The 13,546-nt window shown below is 42.4% G+C and overlaps 1 protein-coding gene across 6 annotated transcripts in view; it reads right to left on the reverse strand.

Moving 5' to 3' along the window:
- Positions 1–5,884: 5,884 nt before the first annotated feature.
- The window catches only part of ANKRD29 (ankyrin repeat domain 29), a 49,467-nt gene continuing 41,805 nt past the window's right edge, over positions 5,885–13,546 (reverse strand). For all 6 annotated transcript variants that reach the window (XM_037031964.1, XM_037031981.1, XM_037031973.1 and 3 more), the window contains 3 exons: positions 13,245–13,340; positions 10,916–11,014; positions 5,885–8,048 (listed from right to left, as the gene is read on the reverse strand). In XM_037031964.1, coding sequence (XP_036887859.1) covers positions 7,965–8,048; positions 10,916–11,014; positions 13,245–13,340 — 279 coding nt within the window. In that variant the 3' untranslated portion in view covers positions 5,885–7,964. The remainder of the gene's footprint in view (positions 8,049–10,915; positions 11,015–13,244; positions 13,341–13,546) is intronic.

Raw genomic sequence — 13,546 nt, forward strand, 5'->3', positions numbered from 1 at the left:
CAAAATACAATCCAAATAAATTGTTTGGAATGAGGTTAAAGACCACTAAGCACTACTAGACCCACTGTGCAGAAAAAACTAAACGGACTTTTTGTCCAACCTAGTATTTCCTGGATCCTGGTGGGTTAGTCAGCCTACCAATTTTTTAAAAAATCCTATGAAAAAAAAACTTTACAAGATAATTGATGTGAGTAAAGGAAATTTCAAGCACCATATAAAACACTTCTGGGATGGAAAGAAATTCTGATGCCCACAAAGTATGTTCACCAGTCACTAAACAGTAACGAAGATCTTTTAACTGTATATGTATTTTTTCTGGTCTTTTTGTACAGCTTAACAATGCCCAAAAGCATTGTATAAAAATATACCCTAAGGTGTATTTTTAAAATAAATTCTCCTGTTTCTAAGCGACATGTTTTATTTTTTTCCATGCTTATGGTAGAAACTTTGAAAATACACAAAAATTGAGAGATAAGAATTTTAAAAATCATTTGTAATTCCACTGTTATGAGTAATCTGTGTCATTCTGTAGCACATTTTCTCTTTCTGTGAAAACTGTTTTAACATCGTGGAGATCCTAAGAGACTTTTTGCTCGTTTGCCTAAATTATGCTTAATACCACTAACATTAGATACACCATTCAACATTGATTGCATAATAGCAAAGGACAAAATGAGGGAAAGTGAAATTATTACACAAATGCATCTTTATAAGTGTACAAAAATATCCTCCAGAAAATTCTATATATTTGAAAACATATATATATAAATATAACATAGACTTTTTAAACCAGTGGGAAGTATATATTTTGCAACTTGCTTTTTTATATTCAGCAAGATGCTTTATTAGCAATCTAGTTTGGGGTTTGTTTTTTTTTTACAAGCTCTGTTGGATTTCATTATATGCATGTAACATTTCTGAAGCCAACAATGCAGGCCAGTCTCAGAGCAGTGTCTAAGCCAATGAAATATATTCACCAACCAACAAGTATCTCAAAATAATTTTCTCATGTTCCATTTCTGGTACATGGAAAGGTTTATATGTTTCCAATAATACTGCATAAATTTACCTTTCTTTTCCCCTATGCTTCTTCACAGTCCTGAGCTTGTCTGGACTCCACAAAGCTTTGCATCTCTCTGTGTCTCTGTATTCCTCTCGATACTGCATCACAGAAGTCTCAATGCTGTTAAACATTCTTTTAGAGACAGAGATGAGAACATTGACCCAAGACAAAATTCTTTTTTACTTAGCAGATGGAGGGGAAGGCTAGATATATTCATGTTAACAGTTTTTGATCCATGACATCATTGATTTCATTAATCTCCTGTTGGACATTTGGTTTGTCCCTTATGTTATCGGGAACGATAACGCAATGAACATTTCTGCTGCCATCATCTGAATGCTTGACTGGGGCTGCGGGGGCTGCCTCCGTGGTGTTGCTGGCAGGAGGTCTTCATGCCTGTTCCCGTGGGCTTCTCCATAGGACTGCTTGGTGTCCTCAAGGTGGCGGTTGGCTTCTTCCAGAGTGAGGTCTAAGAGAGAACAGGCGGTCACAACATCTTTTCTGATCTAGCCTCAAAAGTGAAACACTGTAATTTTTTCCTTATTCTATTGATCACACACAGCCAGGCCTGATACAGTTTAGGAGGGGGGCCACACAAGGACAAGACCACCAGCCGAGGGGAGCACTGGGGGCCTTTTTGGAGGCTGGTCACCATAGATCCATGTAGCCACTACCCAGAGGAAGCACATTCCATTCCGGGCACTCCAGAAGGCTCCCTCAGGCCTTTTCCCAATACACTTTCCTCCAGCCCGGAGGTAGGCACTATTCTGACTCCTCCCACCACAAATTGATCTGGCCTGGTCTTGACCTTCGTGTCAACGGAAGCCTTCCCTTTTGTGTCTGGTTTATTTCACTCAGTGTTGTGACATGTGTGGATGTGAGAATCATTCTCACTGCCCATAGTAGCAGTTCATCCTTTTTAATTGCTGAGCAGTATTCCATGATATAAAACTACATGGCAGACATTTAGCTTGTTTCCAGTTTTGGCTTATGTTGGTGTTATGAACATTCTTGTAGATGTCTTTTGTTTGAAATATGCACTCAATTGTTTCAGGTTCTGTGATAGACTTTCAAAACTCCATACTTAAGTGAGCTAAATTTCACTGATGTCTTCACGGCCAGTGTGTCTGACTGACAGCAATGGGGGCACTGTCAGTCACACTCACGGTAAAATGTCCACCCTGGCGAGGGGACTTGATTGGTCATTAATCCAGTCATGTGCTGTGGTGGAGTTTCCACTCAGATATGATGCCACTGGCATGGAGATAACTTGAAACTCAGCAGCCAGACTTCCCAATGGTGTTTCCTTCTTTGGCGAATGCAGTCTTGCCACAGCTGCCTTTGCCTTGTTGAAGTCCAACTCTCAGAAACTGAAGACTGACTTTTAGGGCGATTCTTACAAGTCCAACTGTGGGAAGGGGGGAGAATAACAGCATTTCTCACTAAAAATTAGGGGGTTTAATCCAAGTGAGGGAGGGAAGGAGACACCAACGGTGGGAGGAGTAATCCTTTCTGATAAAGCTGACAAGGCATCTGAGAACTGAAGGTCTTTAATAACTTCCAGTTGTTAAGACATGACTTCACTCCTAGTTTAAAATTATCTTAAAGTATGGCTAAAAAGGGTAAGAGCACCAGGAAAAGATTCTGAGACTTCCCAGACCCACTAAGGTATAAATTATTTAACTAAGGGCTAAGTATAGTAGTCAGAGAGCCTGGAGAAAATGCCTGTCTGTCTCATTGTTTGGTAGGTTAGGTAAAGAGACTTCCTCTGTCAGCTAGAGGAATGTGAAATAAACCATTCTAATTTTGCTAGACATATGCTCTAAAGAGCATATAACTTGTTGTTTGTTTGTTTATTGTTTTTCTCCTTGTTTTGAAGCACAGGCAAGTACAAGGGCACGAGCTGATGGGGGACAATGGCATGAAAACCCAGACCATGGTGTGGCTCTGTCAACGGGCTTCCACGCACTGAACCCGCTAATTAAAACCAATCACCCAATATAGATAAATGTATTCTCTCTCATTTTACCAGCAAGGTAGTACGACATTAACTCACAGGCCTACTGGCACTGCACTCTACGGATCTTGGTTCTTTACACTGTGGCACAAAGCACTTTCTTTACCGGTGACGGAGCAGAGGAGACGCATTCTGAGAGTTGCCAACAATTCCTAGAAAGTGTTAGCAGTGGCTTCGCAAATGCAGTTCCACCAATCACAACTAGAATGATTTTGAGATAACCATTTACTTTAATTTAACACTAGCTTTAGGTCCTGACCAGTTGCCAGGACCAGTCACCTTTAGCCTGTACTAGAGTTCTGTGGGGACTGACCACGCTCACCAGGGCCAAAGTTGGGGGGCAGACATCAGTCCAGAGTTTGTGTTGTACAACTAGTCCTCATGTTCTTTGGCCACACTTCGCCAAGGGGCTTGTTGCCCACTCTCTCCCCTCAGAATTTTCTCCTTCCTTGATGATGTATGTTTCCCTTTCCACTCCTGTCCATTTCATTTTTTTTTGCTAACTTCCCTTTTTGCTTGAAAGTTCTTTCCAGCTCTCTTCCCTCAGCAGAGTCTCCCTCTTTCACCCCATGACTTCGACCACCACTTCTACACAGACGATGCCCCAACTCAGCTAATGAGCTTGTCCTACACATTAGCTGCTGTTTACACTTGCCTTCTGGAATCTATTTCACACATTCTTCAAATTAGACATGTCCCAAACTCCCTCCTCACCCCAAACTCCTCTGTTCTTTCCTATTACCTAACACAGTGATTGGCACCGTCCACACGTAAATCTCGTGTGTGGAAAAAAGCTGACATAGCAGGACCTGACACTGTTACCCTTAGAAATTCTTACTTACAAAGCTGGCTGGTGCCTGGGGACTTGGCCATCAAACAGTCCCCTACGCTGATATAAAACTTTCCCTAAACGATACTGGCTCAGTGTGCCTGCACTGTTTACACGGTGTGGTTTATGCTGAATGCCTGTTTTCCTCTGGAAGTCTGGAGTTTTGGTGACTGCTAGACAGAGGGTGCCTATGTGACCAGATCTCAGTTGAAAAGCCTGAGCGAGTCTCTGATGAGCATTCCCAGGAGGTAAGACTTCACAATGTCATCATACCTTGCTGCTGGAGGAATTAGGCTCGTCCTGTGACCCCACTGGTAGGACTCTCGAAAACTCACGCCCAATCTCTTCTATCTTCATTTCCCTTTCCCTTCGCTGATTTCGCTATATATCCTCTTGTGCAGATCACTGAACCTGGGGGTGGTCTTACAGTCCCCTGGCATACCTCAGTATGATTCCTAACTCTCCTTTCTTCTCCTTACTGTGTTCAATTAATCACCAAAACTATCATTAGATCTATCTGTTTTGAAAAACTTGCTCTGTATTCTCCACTGTTACTTCCTTCATGCTACAACTGTGACTCCATTCGGACACCACTCTCCGCCACTCTGCCACACTAAAACCAGCAAAACCCAAGGGCTGGAGGACAGCACCAAGCCAACACTATGGGGGAGGTGAGCTCTCGAACCCAGCTTCCTCAACTGCAAGAAGTGCCTCTTTCAGAGGGTTGTTGGCAGGTCTAAATGAGAAAATGCTTATGAGCTGTAAGATTATCTATGTAAATGCTTAGCATGAAACAATACTTCAACAAATGTTATCCGCTGTCTCTATTGTTATTGTTAATAATCTGCACACTCCATGTGTGAGGCTCAGCCTGTTCTGGCACCAAAGCCATTCTGTTAGGAGATGAGGGCCTCAGCTTCTCACTTCTATAATCTGCAGGGCGGGCCCACCCGGAAACACAGGCATCTCTGTCCGATTCCGAGCAGCCTAGAATTTGGGGTGCTGTTGCTCTCCGACTAGGTGTGCCGCTGTGGGGCAATGATGAGACAGAGCTGTCTTGTATTTGCAGAGGATGGGATGAAGAGGGGAGGCCAGGATGGCCATGGAGGTCTCCAGATTCCTGATGTTACCACTACAAATATTTGCTTCCTAAACAATAAGCAGTGCAAAACGACCAGCTATTTCAGAAGAAAAAGCCACTGTGAAGGACTGGAAAGCCAAGAGCATCACAATGAAAATAGAAATCAAGGCACTCTCTCCACCACACTCGAAATCAGTATGTGAGTGATGAATGTGTCAGTTAACTGGACGGGGGACCCTTTCACAAGCTACACGGGCAGACCTTGGAACCACTGCAGACCTTTCTGTTCAGACCACCCTGAGAAAGCGAGTTGTAATCTTTTTGCTGATGAAGAGTCTTGCCTTCCCTTGGTAAGAGACGCAGCCTCTGTGAAGTGCCACAGAATGAGGTATGCCTGCATCAAACCATCACGATGTACAAGTAAGAGTTTCTATTTTTAGTATATTCTGTGACTCCCAGGGATTTTTGCCTGAATAAAAAACCTTTTGGGATCATTACAAAAGTCATCCACAATAGAAATAATGAAATCATAGGTTCACAGGTAACATAAAGCTTACAGAGCTGAATCATTAACTCTAAAATTTCATTTTATTAAAAACCACAGAAATGACTTCTGATGAAAAACAAACAGGAAAGAGCAGCAAAGGCAAATGGGGAGTATATTAACTTTATTTTGAATTATAACAACCTGGAATATTTCATCAAACAAATGGACATAATGAAAAACTTTAGTGGTTCAATTAAGCAAACAATTTGCATAAGAATTGCCAGTTCCAAGTCTGAGAATGCAGAGCTCATTGAATTGTGAATTAGATTAACATAAAGTAAAAATCTACTTGTGTGCAAAATGAACGCCATCTAACGTTAAATAACAGACCTTTTCTCAGTCTTTGGTGATTGACTTACACAATCATATTACCTTCTATGCAGACCACAGCCTTCCACCCTAGAGACCTCTCACCGAGAAGAGGCCTCCATGCTGTTAAAGCTACCGGATTCATTTTTAATGCCCTAACGTTGAACATTACCCATATAAAATTATCTAATGGATGGGCTGAGGAAAATATATTTTAGTGAAAACAACATTACGTGTGTGATTTCACCCCATTTTGGACTTCTGGAACTTTGCTAGTAGTCCCTACAAAACTGTTGTGATTTTGATCAGTGGGGGCAGCCATTTTTGGCCTAAGCACTCCAACTAATGAAAAAACATATAAAACATTTAAGGCCACATTCTTTTCCTCTTCAAAATAAATATAGCTTTATGAAATTCCCACCGTGAGGGGAATGTATAACTGTACAATTTTGCTGAATAAAACAAAGTCAATGAGGACACTGGCACTGCCTTTCAGCGACTAAAATTTTTGTATACGGGCATTCTAGCAATACAGACAGCTGTCTAATTTTTCGTTCTGAAATGAGACTGCGGGCGTGCTGCCTTGCGAGTCAGGCTGCGGGTGTGTCTGGGGACTGGGGGTTGCCACTACTGGCTTTGCTGTGACACTGACTGAAATAAGCTGATTTTGGTTGACTGATTATTTTACTGATCATAACAAACTTTAAGAGAATGTCTTCTAATTTCAAAATTATACTCTATTATTTGCTGACTTAAAGAAACTACTTTTAGTGACACTGCAAAATGGTTTAAAAACCTTGGGGATTACATTTCCCTCCATGTTAGCACGTAGTCACACAGAGCACTGGCTGCAAACCGGAGCCGAACACAAATGAGAAAACGAAAGATGCGTTTTTCAGTAACAGAAACGCCGTCAGTGTCTAACACAGCAGGTTACAGACAGAAGGGTTGTTGATCTACATGTGTGAAGTTGGTAGGCACCAAATGAGGCAGGTGGATACCATTGGTTGTAAAGTGCATCAATTACAAATTTTGACACCCGTTCTCAAGGGAGTATTTCAATAAAACCCATGTTTCTTTCTTGGAATCAATCAACGCATGCACAGATGAACACTTACTAAGTACTAACAACAGTCCTTATTACTTATACCCTTCAATAGCGATAGTGACATATTGTACTTGCACACATCATGTTTATCCAAGGGCCGTGAAGTCACTGTATCAGGCAGTGTGATTCGGAAGCTCGAGATCCTGCAGCGCATTAAATCTCCTTAGTTATGGCACAGGAAGTAGATTCCCAGTAACAGAACCGGAGTAAAAGCTCCAAGAAACAAGCCTACATTTTGTGTCGTTTGTAACTTTCTGAATTTCCAAGTTTGCCACTTGTGCACCACCACACCCACACTACGGACAACGGGTAGAAATGAGTTTTACACGTTAGGAAGAAGGTGAGGATCAACTCACAAAATGAGCGCTTTGTCTTTTGAACAGTGCAACGGTCCATCTTTGAAAAGCACATGGAGGAATGTCAGAAATGGCTTTTTAATAATGCAACTTTACACTTCATTACGCTTAGTAACCATGGCTATAATCCTTGGGTAGAAGGAAACATTTGACACTGGAGTGACATACATGTTTGTGTGTAAAACAGAATGGAGGTACATATTTTAGCGCACTTACATTTAACACAAAAGCAGAAGTGCATTGATACACTGAAGCTTGGACTTTTAGTCTTTTAAAGGCTTACAATGTTTCTGTATTCTCATTTAAAGCTCTCAGAAGGTTTGACAATGAAGAGTTTAACTATTAATAATGACAGAAACCCAAGTTAGTACAGTTTAAAATGCGTTTCTGTGGGACCCGCGAAACCACCAGGCCCCGCCAGAGCGGGGTCATGGGCCAGTGCGAGGAGGAGAAGCCCGTGCAAAGGAGGGAAGGGGTCCCTGAGCTGCTCTGTTCTTGCTTCAGGGCTCGAAGCACAGCTCTTCTCAGGCAGGGACCAGGGCGGGCATTCAGAGCATTTTCTGTCTTAAAAGAATTTCCAACACTATTTGAAAGCAATTTCTAGCTGGACAATGTGGTTAAGATTTCTACCTTTCAGTCAAATACGCATCTAAGTTAGCTCTTCCTGTGTCCTTGTTTACTTCGGAGGAGGCGCAATATGCGCTCATTTTGGGTTAGTTCTGCAGGAAGTTTATTGGCCTGAAAGGAGATAAGGTAGGCATTAGTGAATTCCTGTAGTTGGTGTGGTTTTAGGGGCTCCACAGGGCGGGGCTGTGACCCATTCTTGCTTCTCCACTGGTGAAGAACCCTATTGGACTCTCTATTTTGTATCAAGCCATTCAAGGTCTCTTTGAAATGTAAAAATATCACCAGTTATTTTCTTCCCTCTTTGTTAGGGTTATTGCTCTATCTAGTCGTACCTCTTACTAGGCTGTAACCTCCTGGATGCCAGGGTCTGTGTCTTATTCATCCGTGTGTTCTCATTTCCAGCACAGTGCCTAGCGTATCTATGGTATGTGCTCAAGAAATACCGGTAACATTAAATCTGACACCTTATATTTAACTAGTTTATTATGTGAGGCAGGCTGTGTGACAGGAACTGAGATTCAGGACAGGTGTCTTTTCATGAGAAGGTGGCAGAGCAGCTTCGGAGGCCACTACTCCCCCCATTACCTGTCTCACTGTACATCCTTTCTTTTCATAGCACTGCTGAGATGCACATTCCTCATGCATTTATTTAGTGAGCATGTCCCCACCACATGCAATAAATGTATGGGGTGGTGGTTCTCACACTTTTTAATCTCAGGATCTTTTCACACTCTTAAAAATTATTGAGGACCCCAGTGAGCTTCTGTTGTTAACCTGTTTGGAACAAAAACTGAAAAAAAATTAAAATATGTTTGTAATTTATTAAAATAACCAACCCATAACAGGTTAACATAAATGAATATTTATGAAAAATAACCAAATTTTCAAAAACACAGTTAGTGAGAAGAGTGACACTGTTAATAGTTTTTCATATTTCTGTAATGCTTATTAGAAGACAATTGGATTCTCCTATTTGCTTCTGTATCCAATCTACTGTGATATGTTGCTTTGCTTTGGTCTGAAGCATAGGAAGAAAACTCAGCTCACACGGGTAAGTCAGAAAAGAGAGGAGTCCTTTAACCGCCCTTCAGATCACTGTAGATATTCTCATTTGATGCCACATTGACACAGGACAAGGGGTAGTTGCCTAAAGGTAATTGCAATGTGGAATCTGAAACTGTATCAATGAACTTTTCATATTCTGTTACATTAAAATCCATAGGTCTATCTAGGTAAAGGCGAATTTTTTTTTTTGCCCATGCATGATTTATAACCTCATACACTGGTCAGTTAGAAAATATTAGTTCACTGGCTTGTACAGTGCTTCCAAATGTTGACACGTTTCATTACTTAATACCAAAAGGTCACATTCATCAGTATTACCTCAGATTCAACGACAATAGAAACAAGCCTTTAAGTGTTACGAAGCTGTTAAGCTCATTCCTCCTGTCTCCCGGTTGACCCCCCCACCCTGAATTCTCAGGCTGCTGAGGCTGTGAAACTGAGGAGTACCTAGGCTAGCCCCTGATGGCCATCTTACCCATCACAGAGCAGGACCACAGGCCACATTCACTGCAGGACAGCAGCAAGCCGCTCTACTGCCCACTGCTCCTGGGAGATGTGTTCTGTGTCCTCAGCTGGGGGAATCGGGAACACAGGACCCCTGCACCCATGGGGGTGGCTATAGCGTGGGGGCGGCTATTGGGGCCACCGGTTACCCTCTCCTCAGACATCTGCCTCAAAGCTACATATTCAAGTAGCTCTAGGGAGGGTCCAAAGCCCAGCACTCTGGTCACTGGAAAGTCCCCATAGCCAGCACCGAAGAGATCCCAGGAAACACAAGGACTTGCATTATTCAGTTTCTATATACAGGCACTAATGTTTTCCCCTCGCCTCAATCCAGTGCTGGATGGACCAGCAACCAAGACTACCTCTTTTAGGATGTCTGTGTCCACGGTCTAAAGATAAGACAGCAATTGCATTTCAGCTGCCTTATCACTCAGCCAAGCCCGCTAATGGAAAACAAATCTAAGTAACCCAGGAAGAGATAAGCAGAAAGGCTGTCTTCAAACAGCCCCATGGTAGGAACGAAGAAATAATAATTCTACATATTAAGTGCAGTGGAAGAGGGCCTTGGCATGTTGTTTAACTGTACTTCTTAACAGCTTCTTTTCAAAATGTCATGATGTACTCCATGTTTTTGTTCTTATTAATAAAATCTAACATAGCAACTGATGCTTATAAAAATTCAAATAACAGATACATATAAAATAAACATTGCTTTTCATATGTTACCCTATTAATAAGCCCCACCTCACCTCCTCCTTCCATACTTAGCAGTTGGGGAGCTTTCTTGAGGGGGGCCTGGCTGTAGGCTTCAGCCCCATCCCCACCCCGTCTGCTCATTTGACTGCTCCCACAGATGCTGAAGAAGAGGAAATACAATGACATTTTTTTCCCTATGGCTACTGTGTATCTTCCACTCCCAAATCTGGACTAATTGTAAACTAAAGATTTTGAGCTATAAAAAATACGGGCTGGTTTTGTAACAGTGGCACGAAGCCCTGTTAACAAAACAAAAGTAACCCTTTCCCCATGTGGACACCAAACAGAGCACTAGCAATTCTCAACACGTGAACATCCGACTCCTGGAGGATGGAGACAAACCACACAGCGCCGACATTTTTAGGACACTTCTTTGATGACAGAACACTCATGACCCTACTCCCCACACTACTGTCTCTCTGCACCACCGTCAGCTGAAAATCCACGGACGATACAGGATTTCAGTGTCATCCTCTGGGTCTACACGTACGGCTCCCTCACAACCTAATGACAACCTTGCATGCCATTACTATGCTGAAGTCGGAGGATAGTGATGGGAGCCAGAGAAATTGCCTTGGTTACGGTAGACACTGCTGTATCTGTTTACACAGGTGCCTAATGGAGCTAAAAGATGCATAAGGTAAGGCCAGTACCTTGTTTCTCAGGGCGGGGTCTGCCCCTGCTTCCAGGAGCAGCGAGACTGTTTTAATGTTCCCGCTGAGCACTGCTGCATGGAGGGCCGACGTCCCATTCTAAGAGAAAACAACAATGTGTATCAGGAGTGAGCTCACAGCCAGCAGCACTCAGCTTGGCTGTCAGAATAAACCAGCCCGAGTGATGAAACTGTAACGTGGGAGCCTTCCTCTCCCTTATGTTCGAAGTCACATCAGTATCTGCTATAGCGTCCTCAGGTAGACAGTAGCTGGTCAGTGTACACAGTGCCAGTGTTCTTCTGCAGGGGCAATAGGGAATCTGCCCTAGGGTGCATGTGACCTCATGATCACTGCTCAGTTTTATAACACATTAGAACTTGCTGTGGAAAAACCAGCAATACTCGGTCAAACACATCTTTCCTACATATAAAGACTGTGCTTTTGGTGTGTCATTTTGAGCAAGACTGGAGGAATGGCTGACTAGCCAATGGGCTGACCTGCTACATGCGCCCTGCTCACCTGGGTAGGCAGGAAAGCAACTGTGGAGTTACAGGGCATGAGAGTAAGGGGATGTGGGGTGAAGAGCATCCCTGAGCCCTGAGTTGGAGCATTTCGGAGCATAGAAGGGCCTTGTGGATAAGTTGCTGACATTTCCTGAAATTCACTACAAATATTTATTGAAAGAAGGAAGTGGCTGTGGGCAACCATGTAGGCAGATTATGGAAGGGGAGAGAAGAGAATATCAAACCTGATATACGATGATAATCATACAACATCTATTACAAAAGATACATAGATCTTTGTATAGCACCTAACACAAGCTTAGTTTCCAAACTAACTAATTATAATAAAAAACACTTTCTTATTTTGTAAAAGAGCAAAATATCATGCCCAGAGAAAAACTCCAGCAAAGTAGCATTTTTTTGGTACTTGCTTTGTAATATGCAGGGTATTTCACTAATCTGGTAACATTTCACTTATATAAATCTTAACCAACCTATCCATTGCCCCTATGTGCAACATGGCCAAAAACCAAAACCAGGCCAAAAAGAGCTGTTTGAAATAAGACTGGATATTGAAAAGTCCATTTCTGAAGCTCATTTCTTTTATTTATAGGAAGTTCACTTTCACAGACTATTCTTACTTTACAAACATTATTAACAAGTGCAGTTTTCTGGCTTCCAAGCTTATGGAAGATCAGAAGTAGCTCACTGGGGCAGAGGAGAGGAGGCAGCACCCTGACAACAGCTGACAGCAGGAATGGAGCCTAGAGATATAAAGATCAGAACCAGAAAATTCAAAATGCCTCTGGGGCCACTCAAGGGCAGGAAGACTTCATACACATCAACAAACCCCGAGGGTGTGGTTCAGAAAGTGCTAAGCCACCGTCCAAGTTCAGGACAGGCTCAGTGTCCTCTATTTAAGAAAACAGAAGAGCGTATACCAGGGGTCAGCAAACTACGGTCCGTGGGCCAAGTCTAACCTGCTGCCTGCTTTTCTATGTCCTGGCAAGCTAAGAATTTTTAAAAACCAAATGAAGAAAAATATTTTGTAATGTGTCAATAGTAGATTCTAGAAACACAATGTCCATAAATAAAGTTTCACTGGAATGCAGCCACACCGTTTTTTACAAGATATTTTTCTGTGTCTGATTTTGTGCTACACTGGGTCTGTCGAGCAGTTGCACCGAAGACTGTACGGCCTGCAAAGTCTAAAATATTCACTGCCTGACCCTTTGTGGAAAAAGATCGCCAACCCTCGTATAGACTGTGGTTTAGAAAGACTTTAATCCCAGCCATTAAGACTGAAGAGCTGTGGGGCTCTGCCTTCGGGAAGACCCAGCTCCCCAGGGTGACGCATTCTCTGAGGTGTCCAGATGCTGGAGGCTGGTTTCATTTCACCCACGCCAACGGTGTGGTTCTTTGCTCCAGAGAATGAAGAGAAGGAACATGAACATGTGTCCCCTGTGTTTTGTGGGACAAATATCATGTGTTTTAGGATTTGTGGATGCATCAGATCCTAAAACAAACCCTCCCATGACATACCCTCATGGTTGACTTTCCAACGTAGCAATTTCACTACTGTTGTCTATTATTTTTTTTTCTGAAAAACGAGGTACTGACATACTCTGGTTTATTCTTTTTACCACCTTCTCATTTTTACCAGTACCCACAAATCTCCAACATGAAGAAGCTGTAGGTATGTTTTCTCAAGCATACAACTAACCATGTGAATTATACCCAGATTCTACCACAGTCCCAAGTATAGAACTCTGAATTTCTAATTTCATCCTTTTACAAGATTGGCAAAATTTCACTTTAGAGCTTACCTTCAAAATACCAAGGGTAGGTGAGAATTTCAGCAACTCCTCTATAACGTCATTATACCCTTGGTTGGCTGCTTTCAGTAACGCTGTCGTTCCATCCTTGGCAGACAGGAAAACAAAAGTTGCCCATTAACAGTTTGTGTGTGTTGGCTGAAAACTGAACTGTGAGTTGAGAACTAGGAATAAGCACAGACTTGCCCTGTCTCTTAATCTAAGAGCATTTTAGAGCACATTAAACAGTTAACTCTGTGTAAGAGTACCAGGCACAATAGGTGACTTCCTATATTATCTTAGGACCCTGCCAT

Source organism: Sturnira hondurensis, unplaced genomic scaffold (assembly GCF_014824575.4).
Source record: "Sturnira hondurensis isolate 20B ecotype Veracruz unplaced genomic scaffold, ASM1482457v3 Scaffold0001872, whole genome shotgun sequence".
Taxonomy (NCBI): Eukaryota; Metazoa; Chordata; class Mammalia; order Chiroptera; family Phyllostomidae; genus Sturnira; species Sturnira hondurensis.